This window comes from Cadophora gregata, assembly GCF_030347475.1.
Source record: "Cadophora gregata isolate MNR1 chromosome Unknown scaffold_5, whole genome shotgun sequence".
NCBI lineage: Eukaryota > Fungi > Ascomycota > Leotiomycetes > Helotiales > Ploettnerulaceae > Cadophora > Cadophora gregata.
In genome coordinates this window covers 2,260,911-2,288,517 of record NW_026695928.1, presented here as the reverse complement: position 1 = coordinate 2,288,517, position 27,607 = coordinate 2,260,911, and the positions used below count along the sequence as shown (strand labels likewise).

General features: G+C 48.3%; 10 protein-coding genes across 10 annotated transcripts; 7 read left to right on the top strand and 3 right to left on the bottom strand.

The window, feature by feature from the left end:
* Positions 1-170: 170 nt before the first annotated feature.
* ONS95_011535 (uncharacterized protein) lies at positions 171-1,577 on the top strand (the record flags this gene model as incomplete). The annotated part of the gene is made up of 5 exons (XM_058505160.1): positions 171-269; positions 368-397; positions 464-886; positions 999-1,450; positions 1,514-1,577. The coding sequence occupies 5 exons, from the start codon at positions 171-173 to the stop codon at positions 1,575-1,577; spliced, it is 1,068 nt and encodes a 355-aa protein (XP_058359717.1).
* Positions 1,578-2,144: 567 nt separating this feature from the next.
* On the bottom strand, positions 2,145-3,818 carry ONS95_011534 (uncharacterized protein; the record flags this gene model as incomplete). The annotated part of the gene is made up of 4 exons (XM_058505159.1): positions 2,145-2,741; positions 2,838-3,274; positions 3,349-3,657; positions 3,725-3,818. The coding sequence occupies 4 exons, from the start codon at positions 3,816-3,818 to the stop codon at positions 2,145-2,147; spliced, it is 1,437 nt and encodes a 478-aa protein (XP_058359716.1).
* A 1,248-nt stretch (positions 3,819-5,066) lies between these two features.
* Positions 5,067-8,952, top strand: ONS95_011533 (uncharacterized protein). Its single transcript, XM_058505158.1, has one exon. It carries the CDS (start codon positions 5,715-5,717, stop codon positions 7,869-7,871), a length of 2,157 nt encoding a protein of 718 aa, XP_058359715.1. The 5' UTR covers positions 5,067-5,714; the 3' UTR covers positions 7,872-8,952.
* Positions 8,953-9,264: 312 nt separating this feature from the next.
* On the top strand, positions 9,265-10,646 carry ONS95_011532 (uncharacterized protein; the record flags this gene model as incomplete). Its single annotated transcript, XM_058505157.1, has 2 exons — positions 9,265-9,550; positions 9,607-10,646. 2 exons carry the CDS (start codon positions 9,265-9,267, stop codon positions 10,644-10,646), a joined length of 1,326 nt encoding a protein of 441 aa, XP_058359714.1.
* Positions 10,647-11,038: 392 nt separating this feature from the next.
* ONS95_011531 (uncharacterized protein) lies at positions 11,039-17,095 on the top strand (the record flags this gene model as incomplete). The annotated part of the gene is made up of 8 exons (XM_058505156.1): positions 11,039-12,077; positions 12,123-13,483; positions 13,597-14,496; positions 14,548-15,061; positions 15,181-15,601; positions 15,746-16,086; positions 16,191-16,864; positions 17,012-17,095. The coding sequence occupies 8 exons, from the start codon at positions 11,039-11,041 to the stop codon at positions 17,093-17,095; spliced, it is 5,334 nt and encodes a 1,777-aa protein (XP_058359713.1).
* A 30-nt stretch (positions 17,096-17,125) lies between these two features.
* On the top strand, positions 17,126-20,258 carry ONS95_011530 (uncharacterized protein; the record flags this gene model as incomplete). Its single annotated transcript, XM_058505155.1, has 7 exons — positions 17,126-17,146; positions 17,232-17,483; positions 17,542-17,679; positions 17,812-18,468; positions 18,589-18,688; positions 18,743-18,936; positions 19,056-20,258. The coding sequence occupies 7 exons, from the start codon at positions 17,126-17,128 to the stop codon at positions 20,256-20,258; spliced, it is 2,565 nt and encodes an 854-aa protein (XP_058359712.1).
* A 1,261-nt stretch (positions 20,259-21,519) lies between these two features.
* Positions 21,520-22,092, top strand: ONS95_011529 (uncharacterized protein; the record flags this gene model as incomplete). The annotated part of the gene is made up of 1 exon (XM_058505154.1): positions 21,520-22,092. One exon carries the CDS (start codon positions 21,520-21,522, stop codon positions 22,090-22,092), a length of 573 nt encoding a protein of 190 aa, XP_058359711.1.
* Positions 22,093-22,905: 813 nt separating this feature from the next.
* On the top strand, positions 22,906-25,180 carry ONS95_011528 (uncharacterized protein). Its single transcript, XM_058505153.1, has 3 exons — positions 22,906-23,314; positions 23,371-24,691; positions 24,753-25,180. Exons 2-3 carry the CDS (start codon positions 23,738-23,740, stop codon positions 24,921-24,923), a joined length of 1,125 nt encoding a protein of 374 aa, XP_058359710.1. The 5' UTR covers positions 22,906-23,314; positions 23,371-23,737; the 3' UTR covers positions 24,924-25,180.
* Positions 25,181-25,759: 579 nt separating this feature from the next.
* ONS95_011527 (uncharacterized protein) lies at positions 25,760-26,376 on the bottom strand. The gene has a single exon (XM_058505152.1). The coding sequence runs from the start codon at positions 26,216-26,218 to the stop codon at positions 25,808-25,810; it is 411 nt and encodes a 136-aa protein (XP_058359709.1). The 5' UTR covers positions 26,219-26,376; the 3' UTR covers positions 25,760-25,807.
* ONS95_011526 (uncharacterized protein) lies at positions 26,288-26,793 on the bottom strand (the record flags this gene model as incomplete). The annotated part of the gene is made up of 3 exons (XM_058505151.1): positions 26,288-26,377; positions 26,431-26,496; positions 26,551-26,793. 3 exons carry the CDS (start codon positions 26,791-26,793, stop codon positions 26,288-26,290), a joined length of 399 nt encoding a protein of 132 aa, XP_058359708.1.
* Between the last annotated feature and the right edge of the window lie 814 nt (positions 26,794-27,607).

Sequence of the window (27,607 nt, the reverse complement as noted above, 5' to 3'; positions counted from 1 at the left end):
TCCAGGCTAGACTGCGCCGGTTATGCCATACTTAACGGTGAAGTCTAAAATGACGGGAACACTAGGGAACATCCGAACCCATCGGAGCCTTCCCCGACCTTTGAGTGGTTGTCAGATCTGTTTTCATTGTGACTGTGAACCATCAATTCAAACACCAAACACAGGAAACCATGAGTGAATCAGGCCATATCGATCCACCGGCAGAGACACAGGCTCAGGCTCAGGCACAGCTCGAGCAGGAGGGCGAGGAGGAACTCATAGAGGCCGACGTATGCCCGGCCCTGCCCCTCTTATCTCCTATCTCTCGTGCTTGCGTGCTGCACCTCACATCGCGAGCCTGTCCCTGACCATGCAAAAAATCCCATAGATCTTCTCAGACAGCGGATATGACGAGCAGGTAAGGAATGAAGACCCTCTTTTGCCCCGCAGAATGATCGGAATGCTAATGAAAGGTTTCAACCAGAGCGTGCGGAGCAGTCTTGAATCCGTCAATTCCTCGACGTTCGACTTTCATTACGAACATGGTCACAGGTACCACCGAGATGGGCAGAGTCTACTCCCGAACGATGAGACAGAACAGGATCGTTTAGACTTGCAGCACCATATCTTCAAGCTAGTTCTCAATGGGGAGTTGACCCGCACGAAACTCCCGCCTACGACGGGGAAAGTTCTGGATATTGGAACGGGCACGGGAATATGGGCCATTGAATTGGGAGACAGTCTTCCCGGCGCAACAATCATTGGCGTCGATCAGTCGCCCATACAACCACAATGGCTGCCGCCGAACGTTTCGTTTGAAATTGATGATGTGAATAAACCTTGGCTGCAGGGCGAGAGGTCGTTTGACTTTGTGTATATCCGCACGATGGCGGGGTCGATAACAAGCGTGAGTACTTATTCGGGACCTCTATTTTCCTTATCAAGATTCAACTCCCGAGTCCTTCTTTCAAATTCCTCTATATTTTGAAAATATTGTTCTAAATCACTGTTATTCAAAGTGGCCCAATCTCCTGCGAGAAGCCTACAAAGTCCTCAAACCCGGCGGCACCGTCGAGTTCGTCGAGTTCGGCCTCCGCTGGGAATGCATGGACGGGACCTTCAACCCCCACGGCAACTGCGCCAACTGGACCGACTCCTTCCACCGGATCGCGACCGAAGTCCTCGGCATGGATTTCGATCCGATCCCCAAAATGCAGAACTGGCTCGAGGAGGCGGGGTTCGAGGACGTGAAGGTCGCGGATGAGATCGTGCCGATCGGGCCGTGGCCGAGGGATAGGAGGCTCAAGGAGATTGGGAGGTACTTTTTGAGTAATATGTTGGAGGGGGGCGTGGAGAATTATACGTTGATGCTGTTTACGAGGGCGGGGTGGAATGAGACGAGTGTTAGGGCGATGTTGGGGGGTGTGAGGAGGGAGTTGCTGGATCCGGGGATTCATGCTTTTACTCGGGCGTGAGTTTGTTTTCTCACTATTACTTTGCTGTGGAAAGAGAGTGTGTGCTGATTGGTGTATAGCTGGTTCGTTACGGGTACGAGACCGCTTGGTCCTTTGAAGCCTTGCAGTTATGTCGATGATTGAAAAGTCGAGGATTGGGATGGGATAGATGTGGATCCGAGCTGGATACCATGATAGTGGGACCAACAGCACAGGGTAATGCGGAAAGAGCGTGGCAATTTGGAGACCATTTTGGACTTTGAAACATCTAGCACAGATATTTCTCCCCATACATAAAGCAGCACTACTGGCGTTCTGGTGTTGTTTTGATATTCTAGATATCCCTTTGGTATAGGCAAAAGGAAGCGAGCGTTGAATATTCTCCTGGCAATGGCCAATAGCAAAGCAACGTAAAGTCTAAATTTTGGGCATGGTTGATTAGCAGTTTACGGTGCGAGTGAACAATTTCTTAGTTCACTCGAGATTCTGGAAGTTCGGCCATAAATGAACAGATAGAACATTAAAGGACACCGCAGGGTAAGCGAGCAAGCAAAATTTGTTTGTACGTGTCCAACCCATCAAACTCCGAAATATACATCCATAAAGCCAAGTTTCCTCTTTTCTCCGCCCATACTGATATCGTATTTCCCCGATCCTCACATGAGCTCCTCGCTCGCTCTTCCCCTCCTCCTTCCAACACATTCATTCCAACTAAACATTTCCATCCGGTAAACTGACCCACACCAACCCACTCAGAATGATCGCAGCCACAACTGCTGTCAAAATACCTGCTCCAGCTTTATCTCCCGTCGTCAACGGCTCCAAGATCGTCGGATCGGTACCAGCAGGACTGCCTCCTCCAGCCCCGGGATCGCCCTTACTCGTTCCACCCGTCGCGTTCGTCAACGGCTCTCTAGCCTTCTGAATCAGATTCGCCTGAATAACCTGCATAGCAGCCATCTCCTGCCCCACTCCACTCGTTCCATCCCACACCTCGCCTTCGCTCCAACTAAGACCACACATACGCCCGTTGGGGCGGTCGGGGGGCGACCCAGAACATTGCTTGGCGGCTGCGACGGCGGAGGTTTTGAGGACGGGCATGACGGCGTCGGTTATGAAGGGGGCGAATTTGGTGGAGGCGGCCATCCAGCGGGTTAGGTAGGCTTTGTAGGAGAGCATGTCGATGGTGCAGTGGATGAGGGCTTTTTCGCAGGCGACTTCGTAGCAGATTCCGTCGGGGAAGAAGATCGCGATGGTTTGGGTGAGGAGGCCTTGGAGGCGGGATTGCCAGATGGCGCTGCCGTTCGTCTAGAGTGGTGTTAGTGAGGGTGACATCAAGCATGGCTGTTTAGGTGTGGCTCGTGGGAATGATGATATTGTAGAAGTGTTGAGGAAGGGACTTACGAATTTGTACATGGCAGCTGCACCGTGAAGGAACACGCCTGCATTGTACGAGAATTGGGCCTTGTAAATTTCAGTGCAGTTGGCATCATTTTTCACACCGGCACCGTCAAAAACGTTGTACTTTGCATCCATGAAGCCAACGCCCTCCATCCACTCCCAGATCACCTCGGCTTCATCAGCATAAGAGGAATTGCCTGTATATAAGGCTAGTCTGGAAGCAATATTGAAGAAACATCCGTTTGAGATGGAGTTCTTGTAGTCGTATCCGTTGAGGAATTTCAATGCTTGCCAGCGAAGACCGCCATTGCATACATCATCGATCTTCTGATGCTGCATGTTGTACACAGCTTGAACGAGGGCAATCCATTGTGGCTGACCTTCTTCGGCGTCTCGGAAGCCAAGCTCGGCGGCAGTCATAGCAGACATAGCCCAGAAACCTGGAAGGATGTCAATATCACGTGATCGAGGAAAAAATAAGTGATCTGCTTTGTTATAAGCTGGTGAATCGTACCTTGATCATCGTTACCCATGCCCAAGGTCTGGTTATCGGGGAAGTAATCGTGCTTTGGCCCGGCCTGATGTTGCAGGGCGTCGAAGGTTGCATTATTGTAAGTATCATCACCAGTGTAGTACCAGTAATCGATCAAGGCCCCAAACATGGCTCCAGCTTCCCACCAGAAGTAACCAGCATTGGTGATTGCGGGAGTTGGAGGAGGACCTGGTAGTTGGCCCGGAATGTTGGAAATGATCACGCCTGGAGTTGCTGAATAGTACTCAAACATGTCTGCAGCAATCGTCTTTACGACTGACTTGATCGAATCTGGAATTTGGCTTTAGCTACTGAAATCTCTCGAGAAGCCCAAAATGGACAATCCGACATCACTCACCCTCAGATTCGATGTCGAGGTCGATGCCGGCGACTCCATAATTCCAAGCAGAAAGCGCCAGCACCAGCGCGGACAGATTGAAGCGCACCATCATCTGTTCATTATCCGACGACTCTCAATACTCCAGATGAGCGAGTGGATCTGGAGAAGAGATGCTGTTGTTGTATGAGCACGAGGTTGGGTGGGTGTTGATGGCGTTGTAAAAATGAGGTTGTCTCCGGATTCAACTTTCGCCTCGCTCGCTGCAGGTGGAAGGCTGACAGAGCCAAAAATCGACTTGGCGGGTTGGCCGAACCTCGTAAGATGACGCAGCGCAGGAGCCCAGCAGAACCTTGTCTCGTATTTAAGGGGCGTGGGGCAATTTTTCAGGAACCAGAGCCCAAAGGAGTAAAGGAATCGCGAAATAAAGAGCTTCGGATGCGCTGAGTGGGTGCTGCTAAAATAAGTTTAAATCATCGACAAGCGCAGGCTCGGTGGTTTTGAAGTGGTGCCCCTCTAAATATGGATCGCGCATTCCAGTCCGACGGTGCGGCCGGTTGCCAAGGAGTGGTGAACTGATCTGTGGATGGAAGAGTACGGAAACGGGGTTTGGAGGAGAGGAGAAGAATGGAGGAAAAGGATGAAAGCCTTTCAGGGCGCTTGGCTGAGGGATCCAATAATACGAGTCTAAGAGTCAACAAAGGCGGCAATGAGGCCGTTGAATTTGGAAGCGGAGGGGTCGGTACGGTATTTCAGCGAGGCGCAGCGGTGGTGTACGGTCAATGGCAATTTAAAGCTCTCTCGTGTTCTCGAACAGATGCAACCTGCCTCGTGGGCTCAGGGCGCCAAACAGACGATGCGGTGCGATGCGATGCTTTCGAGAATTTACCCCTGGGCGAGGTATTTTGTGACTGTTGAAGATGTGATGTTATGTGATGCAAGAAGACTGCACGTCCACCTGCAGCGTGACAACCTGGTGATCCGTAGACTACGTAAATACTCTCCTCTAGGCCCAGCTGGGCATAATACGTTGAATAGGCTCGACAGGGCAGCATTCTGGTTTGCTGGGAATGCACAACCTAATATTTGCCTGCCTGCCAGCCAGCCCCCCTTTCCCTGCCTTTCCCCAGGTCCGCTCTGCTTTTATGCTGTAGTGCACAGATAAGCGAGCCAGCCAGCGTCGGGATACGAGCTTACCCGCAGGGCCTGACCTGAATTCGGCTGACTGGGCTCGCTGGATTGCTTGGCAGCTCGCTCGCAGGGTCAGACAGGGCCGTGTCCGGGAGGATCGGGGCTGTGCAGGGAAATGAAATTTTTCAAGTTCCCATCCCATCAGGTTTTCGGCCTTCTTTCGCCTGCCCCTCCCCGCCCTCCCTTTCCTCACTCCCACGAGTCCCAGTCCCAGTCCCAGTCCCAGTCCCGTCAGCTTCTCGCGCCAGTTCCTCAGACCTTGGCCACCCGACACCACCACCCAGGGTCAGGACCAAACAACAACCACCCTCCACCACCTGCACCTCATCAACCACGACATGCGAAACCTGTTGTCGTTTCGCCCTCGATCTTTCTCTTCATAACAACCATCTATCTCCTAACCGGTGGATCTTCAACTTCGATGACGACGTGTTGCTTCTCTCCGGTCTGATCTGTTCCTGAACTCCGGTTTCCCCAGCACACTCGCCGCCACGTCGACCCTCACGCTCGCTCTGTTCTATCACACGCCCTCTTGAATCTGGATGCTCTTGCAACTATTACGCAAGGACCACCAAACCAGCATCTGAAGCCAATCTGAAGTCATCAAACGATCTTCGACGACAACTCAACCCCATCTCGACCCAGCTCACACTCACTAACCCCACACTCGTTCCTGCATCTCGAGTTGTGAGCTCCGGACAACCAAACCACGTGCCCCGCCTTTGTTCATTCTGATCCTAAATACCTATTCACCTGCTTTGTCCGGATCAGAATTCTCTCACCTCTGATCTCAGCTAATTAATTCCATCACACCTTCGCGATGCGTCTCCCCTCCTATGGCGCGGCGGCGCTGTCCGTGTTGCTTTCTCTAGGATCTCTGGGCTCGGCTGAACGTGTCTTCCAGTCTTCCTCTCTGGAAATCTGTCAGGACAACTCTACCATCTCTGCCACTCTCTTCAACGTTGCTTTCACACCGGGGAACAGATCCGCATCACTAACCTTCGACGGCCAGTCGACATATGAAGGTAATGTGACATTTAATGTCACAGCCTCCGCCTATGGTTATACTTTCCTCAGAACAAACTTGGATCCTTGTACATTCTCAGGTCTGGAAACGCTCTGCCCGTTACAACACATTGATATCGGCTTCTATGAGACCTTTGAAAATATCTCAACCGATACCATCGGAAACATCCCCGGGATTGCTTATACTATTCCGGATCTGGATGCCGTCGTAGAGATCAACATGTATGCCCGGGGCGACAGTCAGATTGAATCGCATCGACTAGGCTGTGTCCGTCTTCGTCTTTCCAATGGCAAGACAGTCAACCAAACCGCAGTGAAGTGGGCAACAGCAGCGATTGCGATTATTGGACTTTTAGCATCAGCCATTGTTTCTGGACTTGGCCATACCAACACTGCTGCCCACGTCTCTTTGTACGCAACAGCACTATTCAGCTATTTCCAGAACATCGCTATCATCGGCCTCTGCGCAGTCCCCCTCCCACCTATTGTCATCTCCTGGACTCAGGATTTCGTTTGGTCGGTAGGAATCATCAGGGTCGGATTTCTCCAAAAGTTTGCTACTTGGTATCAACGAGGTACTGGAGGTAAACCAACGAGCATCCTCGTGACACTCGGAAGCAAATCGGTGCAAGTTGCCAAGCGTGGTCTGGATAACTATGGTGGGAAAGCCATCGTCGCGGCAGGACATGCCATCTATCGACGAACCCAAACCGTTGTCACCAATGCTGGTGGGGCCTATGTTGTAACTGGTCTCCAGCGGGCAGCCTTCCTCGCGCCAATGGAGCCGACCAACCTCTATGTCACATGCGTGACTTTCTACTTCATCTTCTGCTTCTTCACACTTCTCGTCATCTTCCTCTTCAAGGTACTTTGCGACGTAGCTATCCGAGCAAGGTGGATGGAGAGCCAAAACAACCGCTTCCAGGACTTCCACGACAACTGGCGAATCATGTTGAAGGGCACAATGTTCCGTCTCATTCTCATCGGTTACGCACCCATGATGATCCTATCGCTCTGGGAATTCACACAAGTCGACTCCCCAGCCGAGGTCTTTATGGCAGTCATTTTCTTTGTCGGCATGAATGGTGCTCTCTATCTCGCCGCCTTCCACGTCATGACCATCGCTCATCGCTCAGGACACAAGCATCAAACACCCGCCTATCTCTTGTACACAAACGCCACCACCCTCAAGAAATGGGGTTTCCTTTTTATTCAATTCCGCGCCTCGGCCTACTGGTACATCGCGCCGACTCTTTTCTACATCCTTTTGAAATCCTTCTTCGTCGGCCTGTCTCAGAAATCCGGCCTCGCTCAAGCTATTGCTCTCTTGATCATCGAAGCTGCAGCTCTCATTGGCGTCTCCGTCATCCGACCTTATATGGACAAAACATCCAACAGCATGCACATCGCCATCTGCGTTGTGCAATTCCTCAACGCTGTCTTCCTCCTCATCTTCACCGATGTTTTCGATGGCCCAGGTCTCCTCATCGGTGTCTGCGGCGTAATTTTCTTCTTCCTCAATGTCATCTTTGTCTTCATCCTTCTGATCATCGTCCTCGTCGCCTCCACTCTCTCTGTCATCCGCAAAGACCCCGAGACAAGATATCAGCCTATGGGCGATAACCGCGGTTCCTTCATCAAGTCTCAGACGACTCTCACGGCCGAACTCGACATGCTTGCTGCTACGGCGAGAGATGCTGGTGATGGCGAGGGAGGTTATTCCAAGGAGCAGATGCATGCTCGAGGCGCTAGCGCGAGTCCTGTCAGCCACATTGGCACGGATCACGGGAGCCATTATCGCGACCCCAGTCTCAGCCCTGTTAGTTTTGGAGGACATGAAGATCAACCTGGCTGGAGGCCACCGACGGCAACCCATAGGTCCATTACGCCACGTCCGAGTATGGGATCGGAGAGGTTGAGTGTAAGGAGCGGTATCAGGCGGCCTCAGTAAACCACGCCAAGCTCGGAATCGATTGTACAGCTTGATTTTTTGAGATGTAGCGTTGCATGAAGGTGGAAAGTAAATCTATATATAAAGTAATATGCGAGTATGGTGCATTTTTCAAGGAGTTTGGAGTGTGGGAGGTACTTTTTGGGTACATGTTTCTGTGCCTTTGTGCCAGTCAGTCATACAGACAAAATTTTAGAAATTCTTTGTGTAATGAATGATCTTCGTTCTTCTGACTCTATATCACACTGGCTCTAGTTACTTGTTGTATTCTTGATTATTGATGGGTGGCCTTGGTTTCCGATGACTTCTTGACCGGGTGTGAGAGAGCTTGTAAGATGGAAAAGTCGCTGCCTTTCTGGACTGTAATGTCTGACAGCTTGTGAACCCTTTCAGTGTCAACAGACAAGAAATACGGACCTACGAAACCATCGTTCAGAATTCTACGATCCAAGCAACAGTTCAGACTGTCCGTTCTCCCAATGTCTCCATGCTGCGACTTCCAGCCAATCTGGATTCGTTACCAGTGTCAAGCTCTCGACGCGACTCGAACGCGGATCTATCCAGCGAGATAAGCCAGGAAACATTGCTGTGCATGTATTCTAGGACAGATACCAAGCTTGAAGACTTGTGGGTCTCCAGAGATCCTCAAGTCCGTACTGCACTTACTTTTGGTCCCTGCTGAGCATGCCTTTCCCAAACCCCATGATCTTCTCTTACAATCACGCTTCTCCAGGACATGCCTTAGCAAACAATACTTCATTATGCAGAGGGAATTGCGGAAGACTTCGAGTCCAGAGGGCAAGCAACAAATTATAATCTGATCTAATGTGCGCAGAGCGAAATATGTTACATTTGAAGCACGCAAATAGCAAACAGCAAAGTAACTAGGCTTTTGTTCTAGCCTTGCCCACAATTTCCTCTTCCCAAAGTACACACTGATAAAATTGAAAGTGAAATTGAAAGAGGGGCAGAGGTGCAAACAGAAACGAGAAGGAATCGAACAATAAACTTGAAAGCCGTCTACAAAGCCAGCTAGATAGATTTCTTTTCTTATCACATTCGTGACGATGTTTGACCTTCTTATCAAGAGACCTGTGGAGCGGCCCGCCCCCAAGTTTCCCACTGAAACACGCTTAGGTAGCTGCAGAACTCAATCCACGTGTTTTCGGGTTCGCGTCTTCAAATTGGCGCTAAGTTGGCGCGTCAACCCCTGCTTGAACCCTTCTCTCCGAAACCTCCTGTCCATAGAGCAAAAATCCCACTGATTTATCAATTCGCAGTTGGTCAAGATCAATTCTCGATTTCAGAATGCTCTGAAGCTTCACAGCACCGGTTTTCCTATTTCAGGACTGTCGAGCGGCTCCATTCAGTGACCCTCACCACACGATTCAACATGGAGCCTGATGCGCCAGGCGAGTTCCCATTGGAGTACATCATTGACCATGTCTTTCTACCTCCCAAGCTTCCTACGGAAAACGACACGAGCGTAGAAGAAGAAGTGATTTTAACGAAGCTTGTACACGATACGCTTAACAATTTCATAGAGCTTCTGCCAGATGATGATGAGACTAGCCAATACAAGCGGCTCCCTCCCATGCTGAGCATCCTCATGGAGGTTGGCAAGCTGGAGTCGCCAATCAAAAAACTTGGGGCGAAGATTGAAGAAATGACAGCTGGAGGTGAGTGAGACACTCGAGCCGGCGTTGTGTGGATTATCATGCTGACCAGTCAATAGATGCCCTTGCCCTGCACATTACACAACAAAATGCTGGACTTATTCTGCGGAAACAGATTCACACATACTCGATCGAAACCTTCGAGCTTTCTGCATCTGCTAAAGCTGTCACAACGTCCGTTGGAAGACTGGTCCGCCGGTTCCCTGGCCCTGTTATCGCAGTGGCAGATCAACGGATTCGTGATCATAACTTCCAGAAGCATTTCACGAATTGTCTCATGTACTTAGACATCGAGCCACTAGAGACTGCCACGAGCCACACTACGGGTATATTCCGTGATTCTGCCGATCCTCAATTCGCCACCGAATGGCTACCTGGGATATTGCGAGGCATAGGTTCAGTACTCGAAGTCCCGCGAATCTTTAAACGCACACGCGATGAGGTGGTGTGGGGATCTGGCGTAGAGCCGTGGCGTCGCTCTCCTCGGTGGATGCTGATCCGTGTCGCGATGCAAACGACTCTTGCGACGAAGAATAGAGATCAGACTCGGTATAAAGTGTTCATGGTTTACTTCATGGCCACTGTACTCGAAATGGCTGTAACTGATGATGCTCCCAGCGACACACTACACATTATGCTTGCAAAGGTAAACAGACGCATTCAAAAGTTGGGGCCTATTATGACCGATCTTCCCTGGGCTGCTCAGGCGCAAGGTTACATCTTGGAAACGATGGGGTCTGCTCGTACATTAATGACTAAAAGATGGCAAAGCCTCCAAAAGAAACATTCTGATTCAGCTAGAACATTTCATCTTGCGGATCTCAGGAAATTGAAGCCTCACACCGATACAACATTAGGTCTATCGAAGCTCAGGCCATATCTCAGACAACTCCATATCGCAGAGTTCGAAGAGCGCGAAGAAATCATCTTTGAAGGCAAATGCCGACCTCGAATCAACAGTCCTGGAAGGTCTCTCCCAGATGCATCATTGCTCAAAGAGCCGACTACCAGAGAGATTCAGCTTAGCTTGCTGGATTTGGAACTTGTAAGTATAATCGGAAATGTTATGTTTTGTGCTTATGGTACTGATTGGGTTTGATTGTAGTGGGTTTCAGTACATTTGGATTCGTGGCTCGAGCAACATGTAAAATCCGAGAAATATATGCTTAAGCTGTCCAAACTCACCAACTGGTACATGAATAATTTCATGCTTGTTTTCACCGGGTCCCCAGAACGCTTCTCTGTCATGGTTCTAACCTTGATGCTTCTATGGGTTGCCCTCGACAAGGCTGCCGTCTCCCATGTAAGTTGTCGTGAATGTTACGTTCTCATCCTTTCTGTTCCAACTATGGCTTCGGTGATCCCTTTGATATCAGATATCATTGTGTTGACTTCATTTTGTGATACAGTACCCTTTATTAACTAAGTTCGATCCCGCTTTACCTTTGACACTTTTCGGGTCTCTACTTCTTCCCAAAAGGCACCAACCAGATGGACCAGTTACGAAAGGTCGAGACTTATATCTTGAAGCGGAAGACGAACTCGAACAACGCAAATCCTTCGATATTTGGGGACGTCTTGTCGCCGACAAGCTTTGGAGCCCAGTACTTTGACCAGTCCAATGCCCACCAGGTATTAAGGATCCACATCGAACAGGAAGCCAGAGATCAAAAGAATTCGAAAAAGATCGAGTTGAGAGAAAGAAGATCTGTGCATGCGAAAATCATTGAAGAATCAAGCAATCTTCAATGTGAGTTTATCCTGAAGTGGGTTGGCAGAGGTAGCAATAGGACGCAACGAGAGACTCATGTCAGCACCTGCCTGAAATGTGTCCTCATCAAGCAAGCTTCAATGATGAAGATAGAATGTCATGAGTGGCCGCTCCCATCATCTGAAGCTGCCGCCAAATCTGTCGTCTTTGAACTGGATATACCCGATCTATTCCGTAGCTGGAGGTCAACAACATATCGAATTCTTGCCGATGTGTTCAGTGCAATCCCTCCTCCTAGAGTGAAACCTAGGGGCACAATACTTACTGAATACGAAGGCCTTGCGAGACACCTGAAATCGAAGCCTGACAGAGTGCAGTTGGCGTCGTCCACAAAACCTCATGTCGACACTCCGCGTCGCTCACAACTCGTTTCTAGTGCCTCGGAAGAGAGTGTATGCCTATCGAACGCTCTGAATTATTTCATGCAAGATGCCAATTCTCAGCGTGCCGTGGGAGAACATCTTGGCAAGTACAACATCCAGGACAGGTGTACTTTGAAGCTTCCAAAAACTTGCTATCGACCACTTCAATATGCTGTATCTGATACCACACATACTCCCAACGAAGTCGTTGCGTTGCAAGGCGACTGTCCCGATGGTATGACTGTTCATGAATTTCATGCGTTCGTGGCGTTGCGTTGTGGAAATAGACTTCAATGGATGAATATTGCTCGGGAGCTTGTTTCCAGAACATTGAATTTTGGATTGGAAGAAGTGTATCTGCTTCTCCTCCAAGCTTCTTGTCAAGCTGGACCCTCTGGTATGTAATTCTTGCTGGTGGTATGTTCGCACTAACGTCCATCAGCTCTTCAGCAGGTTTCGAGAGATTCGCACGTTGATTTGGAAGAGGAGGGGTTCGGCCAAGACCTACTGTCTGCCATAGAAGCAGGAATGGCCTCCATTGAGAGCAATTGGCAAGGATGTACAGCAGCACTTTGCTTCATCTCTTTGACAACCCGCCTTCTATCTATGTCGCTTTATGAAAGTGTTCGAGTTCGCTGCCTCAAATTCCTCCAGCATGCTCGAATGGTCACAGTTGGATGGCTTCGAGATGTCAGCAAGCTTCTTCACGAAACCGCAGACGAGGATGACATTGCTTATCTCACTCTCAGAGTCCTTGAGCTGGCACTCATCTGTCATAGTACCTTTGATGTCGACCCTCGTCAGCTACCATCTCTGCTATCGTCGACCGAGACTGTTGCGATACTCATTGAAGCTGCGACAACGATCGATGATCGCTGGCCAGTGTCAGAAGAACCTCTGACCACAATGACTCGAGAGCTTCTCAGGCGATTCTCTAGGACTTCTCATATGATGGAATCAGTATTGAAAGAGAAGATTGTCTCGGCTCCAGAGGGCATTAACAAAGCAGTAGGAAGGATGTGGACTGACTACGAACCTGGAACGCCATGGAGCGTGCTTGCTGCGCCAAATGACCGATGGGTAACGAGTCAATCTGCAGCATCGGAGCACGGCTCATCTATGACGATCCATTACGATACATTGTTGGGGAACCTTCTAATCAACGGTCGTCCCTTGTCACGCCTCCCGCCCGAGTATGAAGAGCATCCAACCTACCGCCGCTTGTTTGGCAACAAGATCCTTGCGGTGATTCCATCACGTAAGGGATTGTATTTCCAAACGAGGAATACTGTCCATGGCTTTCAAGTGCATTTTGCTCTTGACGGTCAAGAATTGATTGTCAGAGCATGCCATGGACTTGAAATGTACGAAGCCATCCCTATCCATGCCCTTGAGGAAGATTTCCCAAAAGCCCTCATCAACAACTACGTCCATTGGTGCCACAGAGGGACTATGGAAATTGAATTTAGACCATTGGAATCAAAATGGGTGCTCTCAGCTGACAATTGGCGAATTTCGATGCCACAAGAGCCCAACGCAGGTCTTGTTTTAAGAAACCGCCGCTTGGTAGAACCTGCGAGCGAAACAGCGACGGTTGTCTGTCGATGGCTAGCTCCGCTAGAGGTCCCTTCGAATATCAATATATTCTACAACAGTCAGACTGAGGAGACCGAGATTCGCTTGCCGCGAATGAATCTAGACTTTATCCTACGTAATACCGGTTTGGAATCCAAACAATTTAGAGGTATGGTCGTGGATACGAACCAGCAAATTGGGACCTTACATGGATTGCTTCACAAATTGGTAGGTATTTCTAATTCGTCTTTGATTTCTTTTCTGGGGTCTTCCTGTTTTGATCCCACTGAGCATCCAAAGACGACTCTTTACATAGTGTATGCACTGACTCTACACCCAAGGTCTTGAAGGAAGCCGAGGGACGCTTGCGAAACGTCATTATTCCCCATGGAAGCGTGGCATTTCATCACCTTGAGCAGAATAATCATGTTTCAGTAACCATCTCCACTGGCTCGGACGACAAGGTATCGTACCACCGCTTTGACATCGATAAAACCTTGGGACTACTCGTCGACAATGGCAGCCTTCGAAGTCGGTTGTTCAAACTTTATCTTCATGCTCTCACCTCACATTGTCTTCCTGACAGTCTGACTGGAAGGACAGGAACTGAAGAAGCGCTTCATGGGCTGAGATTGGCCAGTACTCGATCTTTCCTTTCACTTGATGCAGAACATATTGATCTGCTCAAGCTGTTCGCGAAACTCACTCCGAGTCGTGATTACTACCCTAAGAATAAAGCATCAAAGGAGACGGTGAATTCTACGCAGATGGTCTGCTGGGAAAACTTATCCCCACTGTCTCATCACGAGGGTTTCGTTACGGAAGCTGGCCTGATGCTAACTCAAGCGGAATCGTATCGTGCGTTCCAGGCAGCGGCAAAGACTAAGTATCACATTGATGCTAGAGGCGCTATAGAGCTTCGAAATCGAGCATCTGTACGCAATGCGTATTACCGGCTCGATACCTTTGGTGCAGAAGACTTCACATCCAGCTATGATTCGATATACGCTGGTGCCCGCGACGCAATTCCTAACAGTCTACGTGAGCACGAAGCATGCTTCGTCTCTACCCTTGTAGACACATGGAGCTGTCGGCTTGAACCACAGACGAATCTGTTCCAGCAGCTGCTGTCATGGGGACCGATTTTCTATGGACCGCAGCCGAACTTTGATTGCAGTTTCGACAAACGTTGGCTGCAGCCTCCAGAATATGTTATGCCACAGCAATGGTTCAGTATTCAAGTGAGTTGAGATGAACTCTGCCTTCTCCATCGAACACTAACGCCTCTTCAGTCATTCTTGTCGAACTCTGATTCCAGCCGAGATAAGTATGGCATAACGATTCTTTTGGCCAATCTCGCTCATGGAAAATGGCGCAATGTACCCCTTATTCACACTTTGCTGGCCTTTGCTACAGTTCCGGCTCTGCGTAATTTACAGCCACCCCCATACGACAAGTTTGATTTATCCAAAGGCTTCGAACCGGACAAAGCTAGTCTCCGAACCATCATCGACGAATGCAAAGTCTCATTCGATGCAAGTCCTGAAAGGTTCATTCCCCTTCTTCCTCAGGAGCACGAAGAGGATCTCGCATATAGACGTGTCGCTACCTATCATTCCGCGACAAAACTTCAGGTCGGGAACTGCTTACAAGCCTTGATGCAGCAGTGGCCGACGAAGAATGTTTCCCGTCCGCGTACGGCGGACATCAAGACTTATCTACCTGGCCTCAAAAGCAGGTTTGGGGAGATCCAATCTATGTTTGGGATGTGGCACAGAAACCTAGAGTTTCAAACTTATGTGCAAGGTAAGTTGGACCCGATATTGTACCTCTTGCTAAAGCAGAATGTCAAGCTGCTCTGCACCTCACTACATCGAAGCAATAAGGCGCTTGACTTCTTCGTTACAATAGCTGATTGGGATTAGACATTCAGGATGTGCTCGACTCGCTGCCTAGACCAGAAGAAATGCCCGACCATTACGCTATACCACCCCAAGAAGATGTCTACCAAGCCAAACGTGCTTACCTCAGAATGGACGACCTGCTGCAAAACCCTGCTCCTCAATTGCCTCTGCCGCAAGACGATCTTGAAGATTTCTTCAAAGTTACTGATCAGATTCAGCTAGGCGAAGCAGAAAAAGGGCCATCAAAGTTGAAGTCCCTGCTAACGAAGCTCTCCAGAACTGCTACTGGATATTATCAGAACAGCTATGTCAAGGACATGAGGAATAGCCACAACGCCTTTCTCGCCACTTCGTCAACTAAACATGAACTCACAACCGCCTCTCCTTACGCGGAGTTGAAGCATCATCTGGAACAATGCCAAGATGATGCAGGAACATTGTTGTAGGTCTTTTCTTCTGCCACCGTTTCTTATAATCTGCTCGTTCCGAGAACCGGAGAATCACGTTCTTTCTCTCTTCTGCTTTGGAACAATCCAAGTGCTCTCATATTTGGACCATGGGGCAATGCCAATCTTACAATCTTTAGCAAGAAAATTACTGCGAAGTTTGTCGTTTATGGCTCCACTACTTACGACAGTGCTCGACAAGCCTCTCTATTGCCTCGTTTATCGCCGAGCATACTTCTTCGTCTCCTGGCGCGTTACAATCCCGTCACCCTGAGTGCAGAATGGAAACTGGCTATCATTCGATACGCATTATCTGTCGCATCCCTTCAGAGAGCCCAGCGAATAGTTGCATGCGGCAAACGAGATGCAGATATCTTGACCGAGTTGACGAATGGTGGACATACAAATTGGGATCCCGAAGACTTCCCAGAATGGCTCTTGTTAGAGCTAGAGAACAACCTGCTCATCAGACCAGAACAAGGTAAGGAAGTTCGCTTTGACATCTCAGCCGCTAAAACCAATTTCTTTCGCATTTGTATAAACGCATTTTATTTACCTTGGACACTTGCTTACTCTGAGGAACAGCACAAATTGCTCGTGAGATGATCGAGCCTCAATCGGGTGCCAATTCTATCATGCAGCTGAATATGGGACTCGGCAAGAGCTCTGTCATCGTCCCTATAGTCGCTGCAACACTGGCAGATCAATCGAAACTTGTCAGAGTCGTTGTGCTCAAATCCCTTTCGGAGCAAATGTTCCAGTTACTTGTCAGCAAATTGGGCGGACTGATCGGTCGACGAATCTATCGACTGCCGATCTCGAGATCATTGAAACCGACTCTGCAATCAGCCGAGTTGATTCAGAAGACCTTCGAGGAGTGCATGGCTTGTGGGGGTGTTCTTTTGGTGCAACCGGAAAGCATTCTGTCCTTTGAGCTGCTGGGTATTGATTATCTACTTTCCCGAGAATTGAATACCCCCAAGGCTGAGGCAAATCCCTCTCCTGAGGACTCCTTGGAACTCTCTTTAGCCAACTATGAGACGGGAAAGCTCATGGTCAAAACTCAACAGTGGCTGTATCAACACGCCAGAGATGTACTGGATGAATCGGATGAGATTCTGTCGGTGAAGTACGAGTTGATCTATACATTAGGGCTGCAACAGAATGTTCAGTTCAGTCCTGATCGCTGGGTCATTATCCAGCGTGTACTTGGGGTATTGGGTGAGACTACACAAAAGATGATGGAAGAGTTTCCGAAGGTAAGCATGGTCATACCGCCCGAAAACGATTGGCTGCGAGAGGGGTTTCTGTTTGTATGCCAAGGATCACTAGGACCAAAGGCATTCGAGATGAAGAATCGAAAGCAGGCAATATTAATGGAGGTATATGCTAATTTGTCGAGGTAGGGTCTCGAGATCATGACAGGTTTCGCTGGTTCTTTTCCTCGAATCCGGATCTTGCACGAAGATGTTGGCAAGATTCTCCTATAGAGAGTGGCAAAGGCTATTGTTCGAAGTGGAATGGTGTCTTTCCCAACATGGGTAAGTAGTGCCAAATATTTCTCCAGACATTGCGTTAGACCCTGATTCCACACCTTGCCCATGCTGATTCAAATATTCGCTGCAGACATTCAGTGAAAAAGAACGAGATTTCGTGCTCGAATACATCACGGACCTACATATGTCGAAGGCCAGAGCTGAAATTCTGGAGGAGAAGGTCTTCAAAACCCAGTTCACCAAGATGAGTTTGCTGTTGCTTCGTGGACTCTTTGCCGCTGGCGTGCTGGCATTCGTCTTTGCGAAGAAGCAATGGAGAGTGAACTATGGACTAGATCTCTCGAGAAGTATGCTGGCGGTGCCATACCACGCGAAAGATAACGTGAGTCAACACTGATGACTGCTGCTGAAGGGCTATTGCTGATAAGCGGATCGTGTAGCCAAGCCCTAGGTCCGAATTCAGCCACCCAGATACCGCGATCGCGTTAACATGTTTGTCCTACTACTATGGTGGTCTAACTGACGAGCAAATCCATGACAGCTTTGAAGAGCTCCTGCTCTCAGATCAGTCCCAGGAGGTAAGCTTGCCCCTTCAAATATTAAGAGAGAGCACAGAAACGGCCATACCTAAGTCGGAGGATCTTTCGGCAATGCACTTAGATACATCTTGAGGATTTCTTGAATATCAGGCTGACATAATTGCTGCACAGGAGTATGTGCGATGGATCCAATACTCGGAGGACTTTCCAAAGAAGTTCAAGCGCTTAGCCGGAGTCAATCTCAGAGACAAGCATCAATGCACGCAAGAACTCTTTCCTGCACTCCGTCATTCGAAGGGCCTCATCGACTACTACTTAGAACACTTGGTTTTCCCCAAGGAAATGAAGGAGTTCAGCAACAAGTTGTCGTCCTCTGGATGGGAGATCGCTCGCGAAAAGACACACCCCACTACTGGGTTCAGTGGAACGAACGACAGCAAGTACATGCTACCAATTCCGATTAAGCAGTGCGAGCTGCCCGAACAGCTGTCCACCAATGCAGAGGTACTAGCGTGTCTGCTCCAGCCTGAAAATATGTATGATACCGTCTACGCACCACGGGTGGAGGCTCTCGACGCAGCAGCCCTTCTTGATATAGCAGTCAACATGGATCCCCCAATCCGAGTTCTTCTGGACGTCGGCGCCCAGCTCCTTGACGACAACGAGAGAATAGCCTCCAACTGGTTGGACAAGGTGTCCCCCGACAATGCACAGGCCGTAGTATTCATCCATGATGATGACATTTATGTGCTGAATCGAGAAGGCATGAAAGAGCCTTTACTAATCTCTCCCTTTGCCAAGCAACTGGACCAGGTCCTGATTTATCTTGTGAGTGCATTGTCCGTTCCAATCTTCGCTCATTTGAGAAAATCTGTCTTTCCTTGGAGGCCGTCTCATTTCACTCCTATGATGGTTCCAGATCATGTGCTAATTTATGCTCTATTCCAGGATGAGGCGCATACTCGAGGTATAGATATCAAGATGCCTTCGGACTATCGAGCTATAGTTACTCTGGGACCCGATCTTACCAAAGACAGACTTGCCCAAGGTATGGAATTTCGGGATTTATGAAAGTTCACTTAGCTAATTTGTATTTTCTTAGCTTGTAAACGCCTCCGAAAACTTGGTCATGGTCAATCAGTCGTCTTCTGTGCTCCATTGGAAGTCCGGTCGAAACTCCTAGAGTGCAGTGGAAAGAAAGATGCCTCACTTCTTGATGTAGAAGATGTGTTGTTTTGGACTATGCGGAATTCTTGGGAGTTTACGAAAAAGGGCATGCCCTTATGGGCGACACAGGTCAGCACTCCCCCCATTTGTCTTTTAGATTTTTTTGAGACCCAGCTCTCTATAATCTTTCTTAGCGTCAAAGACTCTTGAGAAATCCCGAATTGAAACAATGCTAATGTGCCAAACAGGGTATCCGTCATTATCGCCGACGCGCTGCATGTGACTATTCTGGCCTGGTACCCCGAATACCACTGGGAATACTCGAACCTGAAGCTCTCACGTTAGAAGAACGCTATGGACTCGACCGAGTGTCTGCCGAGGAGGGGATAGTTTGTCGAAATCGCATCCAGGCTGAGACCGATCTGACGAGAACTGAACTCTCTTCTATCCGAGTTAAGTGCCGAGAGTTTGGGCTGAAGTCTTTTGGTGATTCGGATCTGCATGAAGAGCAGGAAAGAGAGCTTCATCCCGAAAACGAGCGTGAGCAGCAAGTCGAGGCACCACCTCCAACCAAGCCTTATAAGCACGTATTGCACGAAGATATCCGACAACTTGTCCTCACCGGCAAGCTAAATTCACGTGAAGGGGTGGAAAAGGCTTTCCGGGTATTCGACCTCACCCGTGCTCGCGACCGACTGAACGCAGATGACTGGCCTGAAAACCTTCTTATGTCTCACGATTTCGCAGCTACTGTCTTGGTGCCCGAGATATACAACGAGGGTAATAAGGACTCTTTCTTGCGTCCTGTCAATTGGATTCTCTCTTTTAAGGGTCCAGGTCGCCAGGACTCCTACCTTGTGATGAGTCCTTTCGAGGTACAAGAGTTGCTGCCGTACATGAGAGGTCAATCTCGAGTACGACTCCATGTCTATACGCCTCGTCTGAGTCTCTCGAATCGCAGTCTAGAGTGCCTTTCTTTCTGTGCGACGCCACCTGTCCGGGGTGATTGGACTGTTCCAGCAATTTCCACAGTGCTCAATCTCTTTGCGAGACAACTTTACTTGCGCGACGAGGATGAATACCAACGACTCTGCCGCTTCCTTGGGCTTCGATTCGAGTATCCTTACCGAGGCGTTGAAATCAGTGCTGATGGCTTCATCTCTCCTGAAACTCGTATTCTGCAAGACAGCGAGACAGCCATAATCTGCAAGTTCGCCCAGAGTCCGGTTGACTTTCTACGGCTCGTGACCAGCTTTCGCCGGCTAGGTCAAACTTTCACTAACTCGCACATGGGCAAGATTTTGAGTGGAGAATTAGTCATGTCAACGCAATTTGACACAGACAGTGGGATGATTGAGAGAGTAGAGGAGATCGACGATCCCATGGACGTAGATGAAACCGCTTCTGTGGCACCGTCTATTCCTGTTATCATCAAGCAGGAAAGACGATGAGGGATGGATAGAATTTGACTACCTGTAAATTTGTAGGATACCAAGTGGCATTGGGAGGCTGATTTGTATTATAATATGGCGTTGGATTGGGTGGTCATAGATGGGCTAGCCGCTAGGCTTTGTGTGTTGGATTATGTACTTAGGATTTTGGCACCATGATGCCAGGCATGAATGTGTTAATACAGAGACGACTTGCCAAAATTCGTCGACCTAAATGACTTTGATATCGTACCCACCTACGTTAAATACTTGCTATTTCCAAAAACCCGCAAATTATCTTTCCTTACATCACAATCAGCTGTTCCAGTTCACTAGAATTTCCTGAACTTCGCGTGTTGCGAGTTCCCCCCTGTTGGGAGACAGAGTGTTGGGTGTATCGAGCTTGATTGTTAAAGGTAAGCTGAAGCCGCGGTTATGTAATTTACAGAGGAAACCTCAAGTAGCTCCTTCCCTAACACCCCCTCCCCCACCCTTCGGAGTGACACAAAGGCAAATAATATTTCTGGCACCAAGTATGCTTCCATTCATTCGACAAAATCACAAAGTATCATCCGGACCCAATCAAAATGAGTTCAATGCATAAAACATCCAACTGCTCGCTGTTGATATTATTCGCCGAGCCGATATGCCCGAACAGAAAATACCTACGTTTCCGAGCCAAGCCTACTCCACAACTCAGCCGCAAATCAACTTAGAATAGAAAGTGGAACGTTTCATCGGCAAAGCTAGGCTAGCCAGCAAACAAAAATTCTTGCGGATCCACTTCATACAGTCCGGGGAAGTAACTTATGTAGTACTCTGTCTCGTCTGCCTGTCAGCCTGTCTGCTAAACCAAAAGTCACGATGCCAGGGAGAAATGTTGTGACGCTGCCAAGGTCGTTCCCTGTAAAAGTTACCCGTTCCGCACCAATCGAGGGGCTTGCCACAAGCGAAGTCTCCGCTCGGCAGTGTAAATACGAGGAGGCTAGCGGCTCTGTTCAACCAAATGCCGACGATCAATGGACCCCTATGATGACAACAAGGCAATCAGAATCATGAGATGAACACCCGCTGTGGATGCAGCGGATGCTATTCTCGTATTCTCTCGAAACTATAAGGAATCTTGGATGCGATGAAAAATATATAAACATGCTCTGCCTCGACGTATTTTCAATCCACCATCACCACACAACAACCACTTCAATCTACTCTTCACAACTACAAAACTCAAATCCTATTTCTCAATCAAATACCATTCTTCATCATTTTCACAATCATCAAAATGCGATTCACAACCATCACCGCTCTCACCACCCTCGCTGGCCTTGCCGCCGCATGCCCAACTCCTCAACCCCCAGTCACCAACGACCCAGCCTATTTCAGCCTCCTCGCCATCCGATCAGGAAGCTCCATCCAATATGCTACATTCGGCGCCGCAAAGAGCTCTCTATTCGCCAATCTGCCCGCACAAAATGCAAGCTGTGACGCCTGCGGCGTCAACACAGCAACCTTCACACTCAAGGACGGCACACTAAACCTTTACGCCGCGTCCGCCACCCCTCAGACCTTCTATGTCGACAGATCGGGTATGGGACAGGGCAAGTTGGGATACACCACTGGTGCTCAACCTACGCCTAAGAACGCTGAGAGGACCGGATGGAACATTAAAGATGGATATTTGTACTTCAATGAGGCGGGGTTGATTGCTTGCCCGAACTCTATTGATGGTGCTTGGAGCGTGTGGGTGTCTGCTGGTATTGAGAACCCGGCTGGGAACTCGAATTGCACGCCTTTTGCGCCGAAGGTTCAGGCGATTGAGAAGGGACGCCAGATCGGGTGCGTGTATACTGAGTAAGATGTGAGTCTGAAAGGGGAAATCGAAGGGACGTAACTTGTACGTTATTGCCCAAGGTTCTTGTATATGTTATTCAACGTTACGAATGAATGATGACACTTCAAGTGTTTTGAATTTTATTTGGTATTTTCTTGGAAGCTACGAGTATTAAAACTCAGTGCCATTCGTTCTCAGCACAGCGCACTTTGATGATACTGTAATATTTCCGGTTGTGAGCGTTCTCACTATTATAAGTTATGATCGATTCCACGATTCATTTGGTAGCTGAGCCAGGTGTAGGACCAGCCACGTCCACACCGCCAGATGATGATTCAGAACTGGTCTTCTGTCTTCGATTTCGCCTATATCGTGTTCCATAGGTCCAAGACAACTTCAAAGTCTGGCACTCTGACTCTCCTTTCCTTTACACACAACAGCTTGGCAAGAGACGTTCTGACCTTTTCAAGTCTTAAGAATTCCCAACACTAATCGAATCTTAGAAGCTGTTGAAATGCATCGTCGGTTACACCAGCTGCTGCATTTGGATTGACGGCGAAGAGGACAACTGACGAGGGAAACCAAATTTAAGTCCTTTTGGGAAGGAGCAACATGGGCGATTGCTTGTGAAACCGTTGATGGTGTCGGTTCTTTCAGATCGATCAGACATCCTGTTTATTACATCACTTTTGCTTTTTGTTATCGCCGACTGACTTCAGCATTGCCTTTGTTTACTTCTCGATCTCGCCTTTTCCACGTGACTTGACCCGTGACTTGGTACCGACCAGTGGCAAGATGGACGATCACCAGCTCGGCTGCGAGCTACTAAACTGCCCACTTTCGAGCCGTGGGCGGGGTCACGAATTACTCAAAGATGGGGGATCTTTCTATATAAGCGGGGATTGAAAGACAGTATCAACGGATTTCCCGGCGGTATCTGAACGTTTTGCGCGTTATCGTACTCTGGCCGTGAATTTCTTATCATCCAAGCATTCTCGGGCTCCACCAGCGGCTGATATCGTTTAGGGTTGAGATTCTTCGTCGTTCATAAACGGGAGTGTCCGACTGAACTCCAGGGGGCGATGGTTACATATTCAGCTGTCCCTGGTATACTTGAAAGAATAAACCTGTCGCAGAAAATTCTCTTTGGACTTCAAGTTCAAGATGGCATTCATCAAGCGGGTCAAAGATTATATACATCAGCCCTATGAACATCCCGGGGAGGGAAAGCTTGTCAGAAAGCTTGGTAGGCTTTCAAGAACTCTGCTCAGTTTCGACGATGATATTGACTAACATCAACAGATTTCTTTATCTTGACGTTTTGCTGTTTGATGTACTTCTGTAATTACCTGGATCGGTCCAACCTTGCCAATGCATACGTCAGTGGCGTGAAGGAGGAGTTAGATTTCGTGGGTAACGAGTACAACGTTATCAACACAGTGTTTACAGTTGGGTATGCTTGCTTTCTATCTTCTTCTCGAGTAGAACATATATTCCTGGGTTTTCAGCTTCTCTTCATCATTGCTGCCGATCCCTTTCCAGCTGCTACCTTCAGTATCTTGCGTCCCTTGACTGTGACCATATACTGACTGTGTCTAGATATATCATCGGCCAAGTGCCCAGCAATCTTGCACTCTATCATCTCAAACCCCGCATCTTCTTCCCCAGCATGATGCTTGTCTGGGGTGCTCTGACCATGGTGACCGCCGCTGCAAAAACCCCTCAGCACATCATGGCGATCCGTTTTTTCCAAGGTATTGCCGAGTCATCTACTTTCGTCGGCACTCATTATATTCTTGGGTCATGGTACACAGGACGGGAACTCGGAAAGCGAAGTGGTATCTTTACATCTTCTGGGCTCGCAGGGACTATGTTTGGAGGGTTCTTACAGACTGCAATCAACTCTTCGCTTCATGGCGCCCAAGGGATGGCAGGTTGGAGGTGGCTTTTCATCATCGATGGAATAATCACGATTCCAGTCGCGATATACGGCCTCTTCCTCTTCCCAGACACACCCTCGACAACATCAGCATTCTACCTCACATCTGCCGAGCGCGCGTTGGCCATCGCTCGAGTTCCAGAAGTCCCTGAGAGAGCGCCATGGAACTTCGCATTTGTCAAGAGGGTGTTCACGTCCTGGTACTGGTATGGCTTCGTCATGCTCTGGATCATTGCCGGCGAGACGGAATCTTTCTCTTCAAACTCCCTGCTGGCCATCTACATGAAATCAACGAAGAAGTACACCATTGCCCAGCTGAACAATTATCCCACTGGTGTACCAGCTGTTGGTATCGTGTCAACACTCTTCTGGGCCACTCTCACCGATTTCCTCGGTGGCAAGCGATACTTGGTGGGATATTGGATTGGTGTCACCGGTGTTGTTACTGCAGCAATGATCTTGAATCCTAGTGCCAGTGTTTCCAGTATCTTCGGAGCGTACTACTGGGCAGGCAGCGTTTACGCTTGCCAAGCTACATTCTTCGCCTGGGCAAACGACGCCATGAGGTATGAGGAGGACAGTTTGCGGGCTGTGGTCATCGCGAGCATGAATTGCGGGAGCAATGCTGTCAATGCCTGGTGGTCTCTGTTATTCTACTCTGCGAACTTTGCACCTAAATTCACGGTAAGTTTTTCATACATGTTGGGAGTCATGTACATGGCAGACAAGCTGACGACTTGAATAGAAAGGTATGTGGGCAATGATTGGGACGTCGATTGCGTTGGCTATCTGGACGACTGGGCTTCTGTATATGACGACGAGGACGGAGAAGAAGAGGCGTCTAGAGGCGGAGGTACGAGTCACGGATGACAAGAACTTTGACGCTGAGGGTACAGTTGGAGATGGCAAAGTGTGATGCTGTGAAGCTTTTAAAACTTCTGGAATCTCATAATCAAGCTCTTCCATTGTCTTCTGCAGATATGAGGACATGTACATACCCCCTTGGAAATAGCTAAATCCCAGTATCCAAGGCCGGACACCTCAAGCACGTGGAGAAGAAATTGATTGACAAATATTTCTGGTTTCGAGATATAAAGTTATATCAATGTCCTTTACACAATGCAAAATATTCAAATCCACGATTCCAAGTATGAGGATCCGGGATCCTAGGTCTCAAAATCGGTTGATAATAAATCTAGATTCTGAAAATAGTGCTGTTTCAATGTCATTTCCAAATTTAAGAACATTCAGTCACGCATTTCCGACAGCTGGATCTCAAAGTCCGAGATCCTCAATCGGAGGACAGATCACATCGACAATTATTCTAGGATTCAAGAACAGCTGTAGTTCAATGTCATTTGTAAAATTCAGGACATTCTGTGTCTCTGAACAGCTGGAATCTCAGTTCCAGGTCCAGTCCAATTCCTCAACTAAGACGCGTCAGAAATACTTCGAGGAAACATCAGCCTCGTCAAAATTTTGATTTCTTAACGCCTATAGGTATCTAAATAAGCAAAAGGGTCTGTTCAAAGTTCTTAAACTCCTCGAGTAAGTCGTGATGCTTGCTTCTATTTGATGGAATTCAAGTTAGTCTGCTGCTATTAGTAACAATACATATGGAAAAACTTTTCTTTGTGATGTGTAGGTGTACTAAATCTAAGCGAGAGAAGGCAAGTCACGAAATTCTATGTCACTGATAATTTGAAAATTTGTAAAAAGAACAGAATTGATTGATTCATTTCTTTGCAGGTGGTGTTAGTCGAAAGGCTATAGTACAAGCAGAACGAATTTGAAATGCATTCAAGCCGAAGCAGGGGCAGCACCCTTAGCGGCGTCCTCAGCAGCCTTCTGAGCAGCCTGCTTTGCCTCCCGGTTAGATCGTCTTTTCTTTTGCTCCTCGATCCGCTTAGCCTTAATAGCCGCCCAATCTGTGAAGAGATGACCATATTGTGCACTAAACGCCTCCAAATCCTTGCAGATCAAAGAATGCATGGTGTTGTAGCCTCGAGGCAAAAACCCCTGAGGATTCTTAGGGTTTGCCTTATCCCAGAGATATTTGGATTTCAAGTTGTAAGCCCAGGTGATTGCCTTGAAATCGCGTGGCATGAGAAAAGCATCCTTTGCTCTACATCCCTCAGCGACCTGCTTGTTCAAATACAGTCGATCTTCCAACTTCTGGTGATTTTGACGCCTATTAAACGCGGTCATCATTTCACCTCGCTTTCGTGGTGGATCGGTGTATCCGACTGTCTTGAATGCTGCATAGACTCGAGGATCAGATCAATAGAGGTAGCCAGGTTGAAGCATAGTCTTGTCGGCGGCGTTGAAGGTAGTACGGCCTTCGAAGCGGTAATTAACAAGGTAGTCGATCTACAAAATTTAGTAAGCACAATTTGAAAAGTGAGTGACTCGAAAAAGCGTACCTTCTCAGCCTCAGAGATAGTTGCTACGTCAATTTCCTTCTCCTCACGTTTGGATTTAGAAATGTTCTAAGTTGAGTTAGTGATTGCTAGCAGTGAGAAAGCGCAAGAGAGAGTATATACCTTCTTATCCTCGGCCTCGGCCTTTGCAGCAACCTTTTTCTCGAGAGCATTAATCTTCTTGTCCATGGCCTCTTTAGTAGCCTTATTAATAACCTTAGCCTTTACTGAAGCAGTACTGGCAGGCTTGACGACCTTTGATGGAGTAGTACTGTTGATAACATGACTTAGAGACTTGGTGGCAGCGGAACCCTTAGTCTTTCGAGCTTTAGGCGTAGAGCCAGGGGGAGGTGGTGCAGGAGCCATTGCTCGAACGATTGATGACTGTGTTGTTGCGCACGCGCAATGAGAGACTTTCTGTTGATGAGAGAAGAAGGAAGGTATACTTTGAAGAAACGGAGGCCACTACTTGTACCTTTTCGAAAGCTCTGTGTGGTTGATAGCGCTAGCATTCGCACCCTTCTCAATTGGAGGAAGCGAACCTCTTCGACCTTGATCGGAGGGTGAATCGGCTGCAATTCAGGTCAATAACTTTGAACTTAGCGGAAAGAAGACTAAACTGTAAGGTTTAAGCGAGGCAAACAGCAGGACTGTGACTCGAAGGGAGATTTAAGGCTGATATAAGGTATAGCGTGCTTAAGGTGTTTGATATGTTTGTTTACTTTAAGCTCAAATAGGCATAACTTCAACAGGCAGAGCTTGATCGTGTCAAGAAAAGGGGAGTAATATGCTTGTAAATTCTTAGCTATGTCACTCAGGCAGGAAGACGTCTAAAGTTGTGAAGAACAATTTTATTACTGTGAGAGTGCTATGAGTATTATCATGCCAGAGCAGGGCTATTCTCAAGGCACAAATGTAAATGTCTCAAGTAAACCATCAAATCAGAACAGTAATAGAGAGATCCTCCCAGGATGAATGATCCCCACAAGGAAGATTCAGATGACTATGCTTGCTACGTGCGGCTGAACAAATTACTCCAAGTACCATAGGTACAGAGGTGCAAAAATCCAATCATGACAAACAAAGGGAAGCTGGACAAAGACTAGCCGCACAATGAAACGCGCCCCAACTCAACCCGCCTATTTTCCCTAAAGAGGCAGAACGCTGGTGAAGGTATGAA

Excerpts from the sequence above, each read along its gene's own strand:
- ONS95_011533 (XM_058505158.1), top strand. The coding sequence starts at position 5,715 with ATGCGTCTCCCCTCCTATGGCGCGGCGGCGCTGTCCGTGTTGCTTTCT.
- ONS95_011528 (XM_058505153.1), top strand. The coding sequence starts at position 23,738 with ATGATGCTTGTCTGGGGTGCTCTGACCATGGTGACCGCCGCTGCAAAA. Across the intron at positions 24,692-24,752 it reads ACTTTGCACCTAAATTCACG|AAAGGTATGTGGGCAATGAT; the intron begins GTAAGTTTTTCA and ends CGACTTGAATAG.
- ONS95_011527 (XM_058505152.1), bottom strand. The coding sequence starts at position 26,218 with ATGATGACCGCGTTTAATAGGCGTCAAAATCACCAGAAGTTGGAAGAT.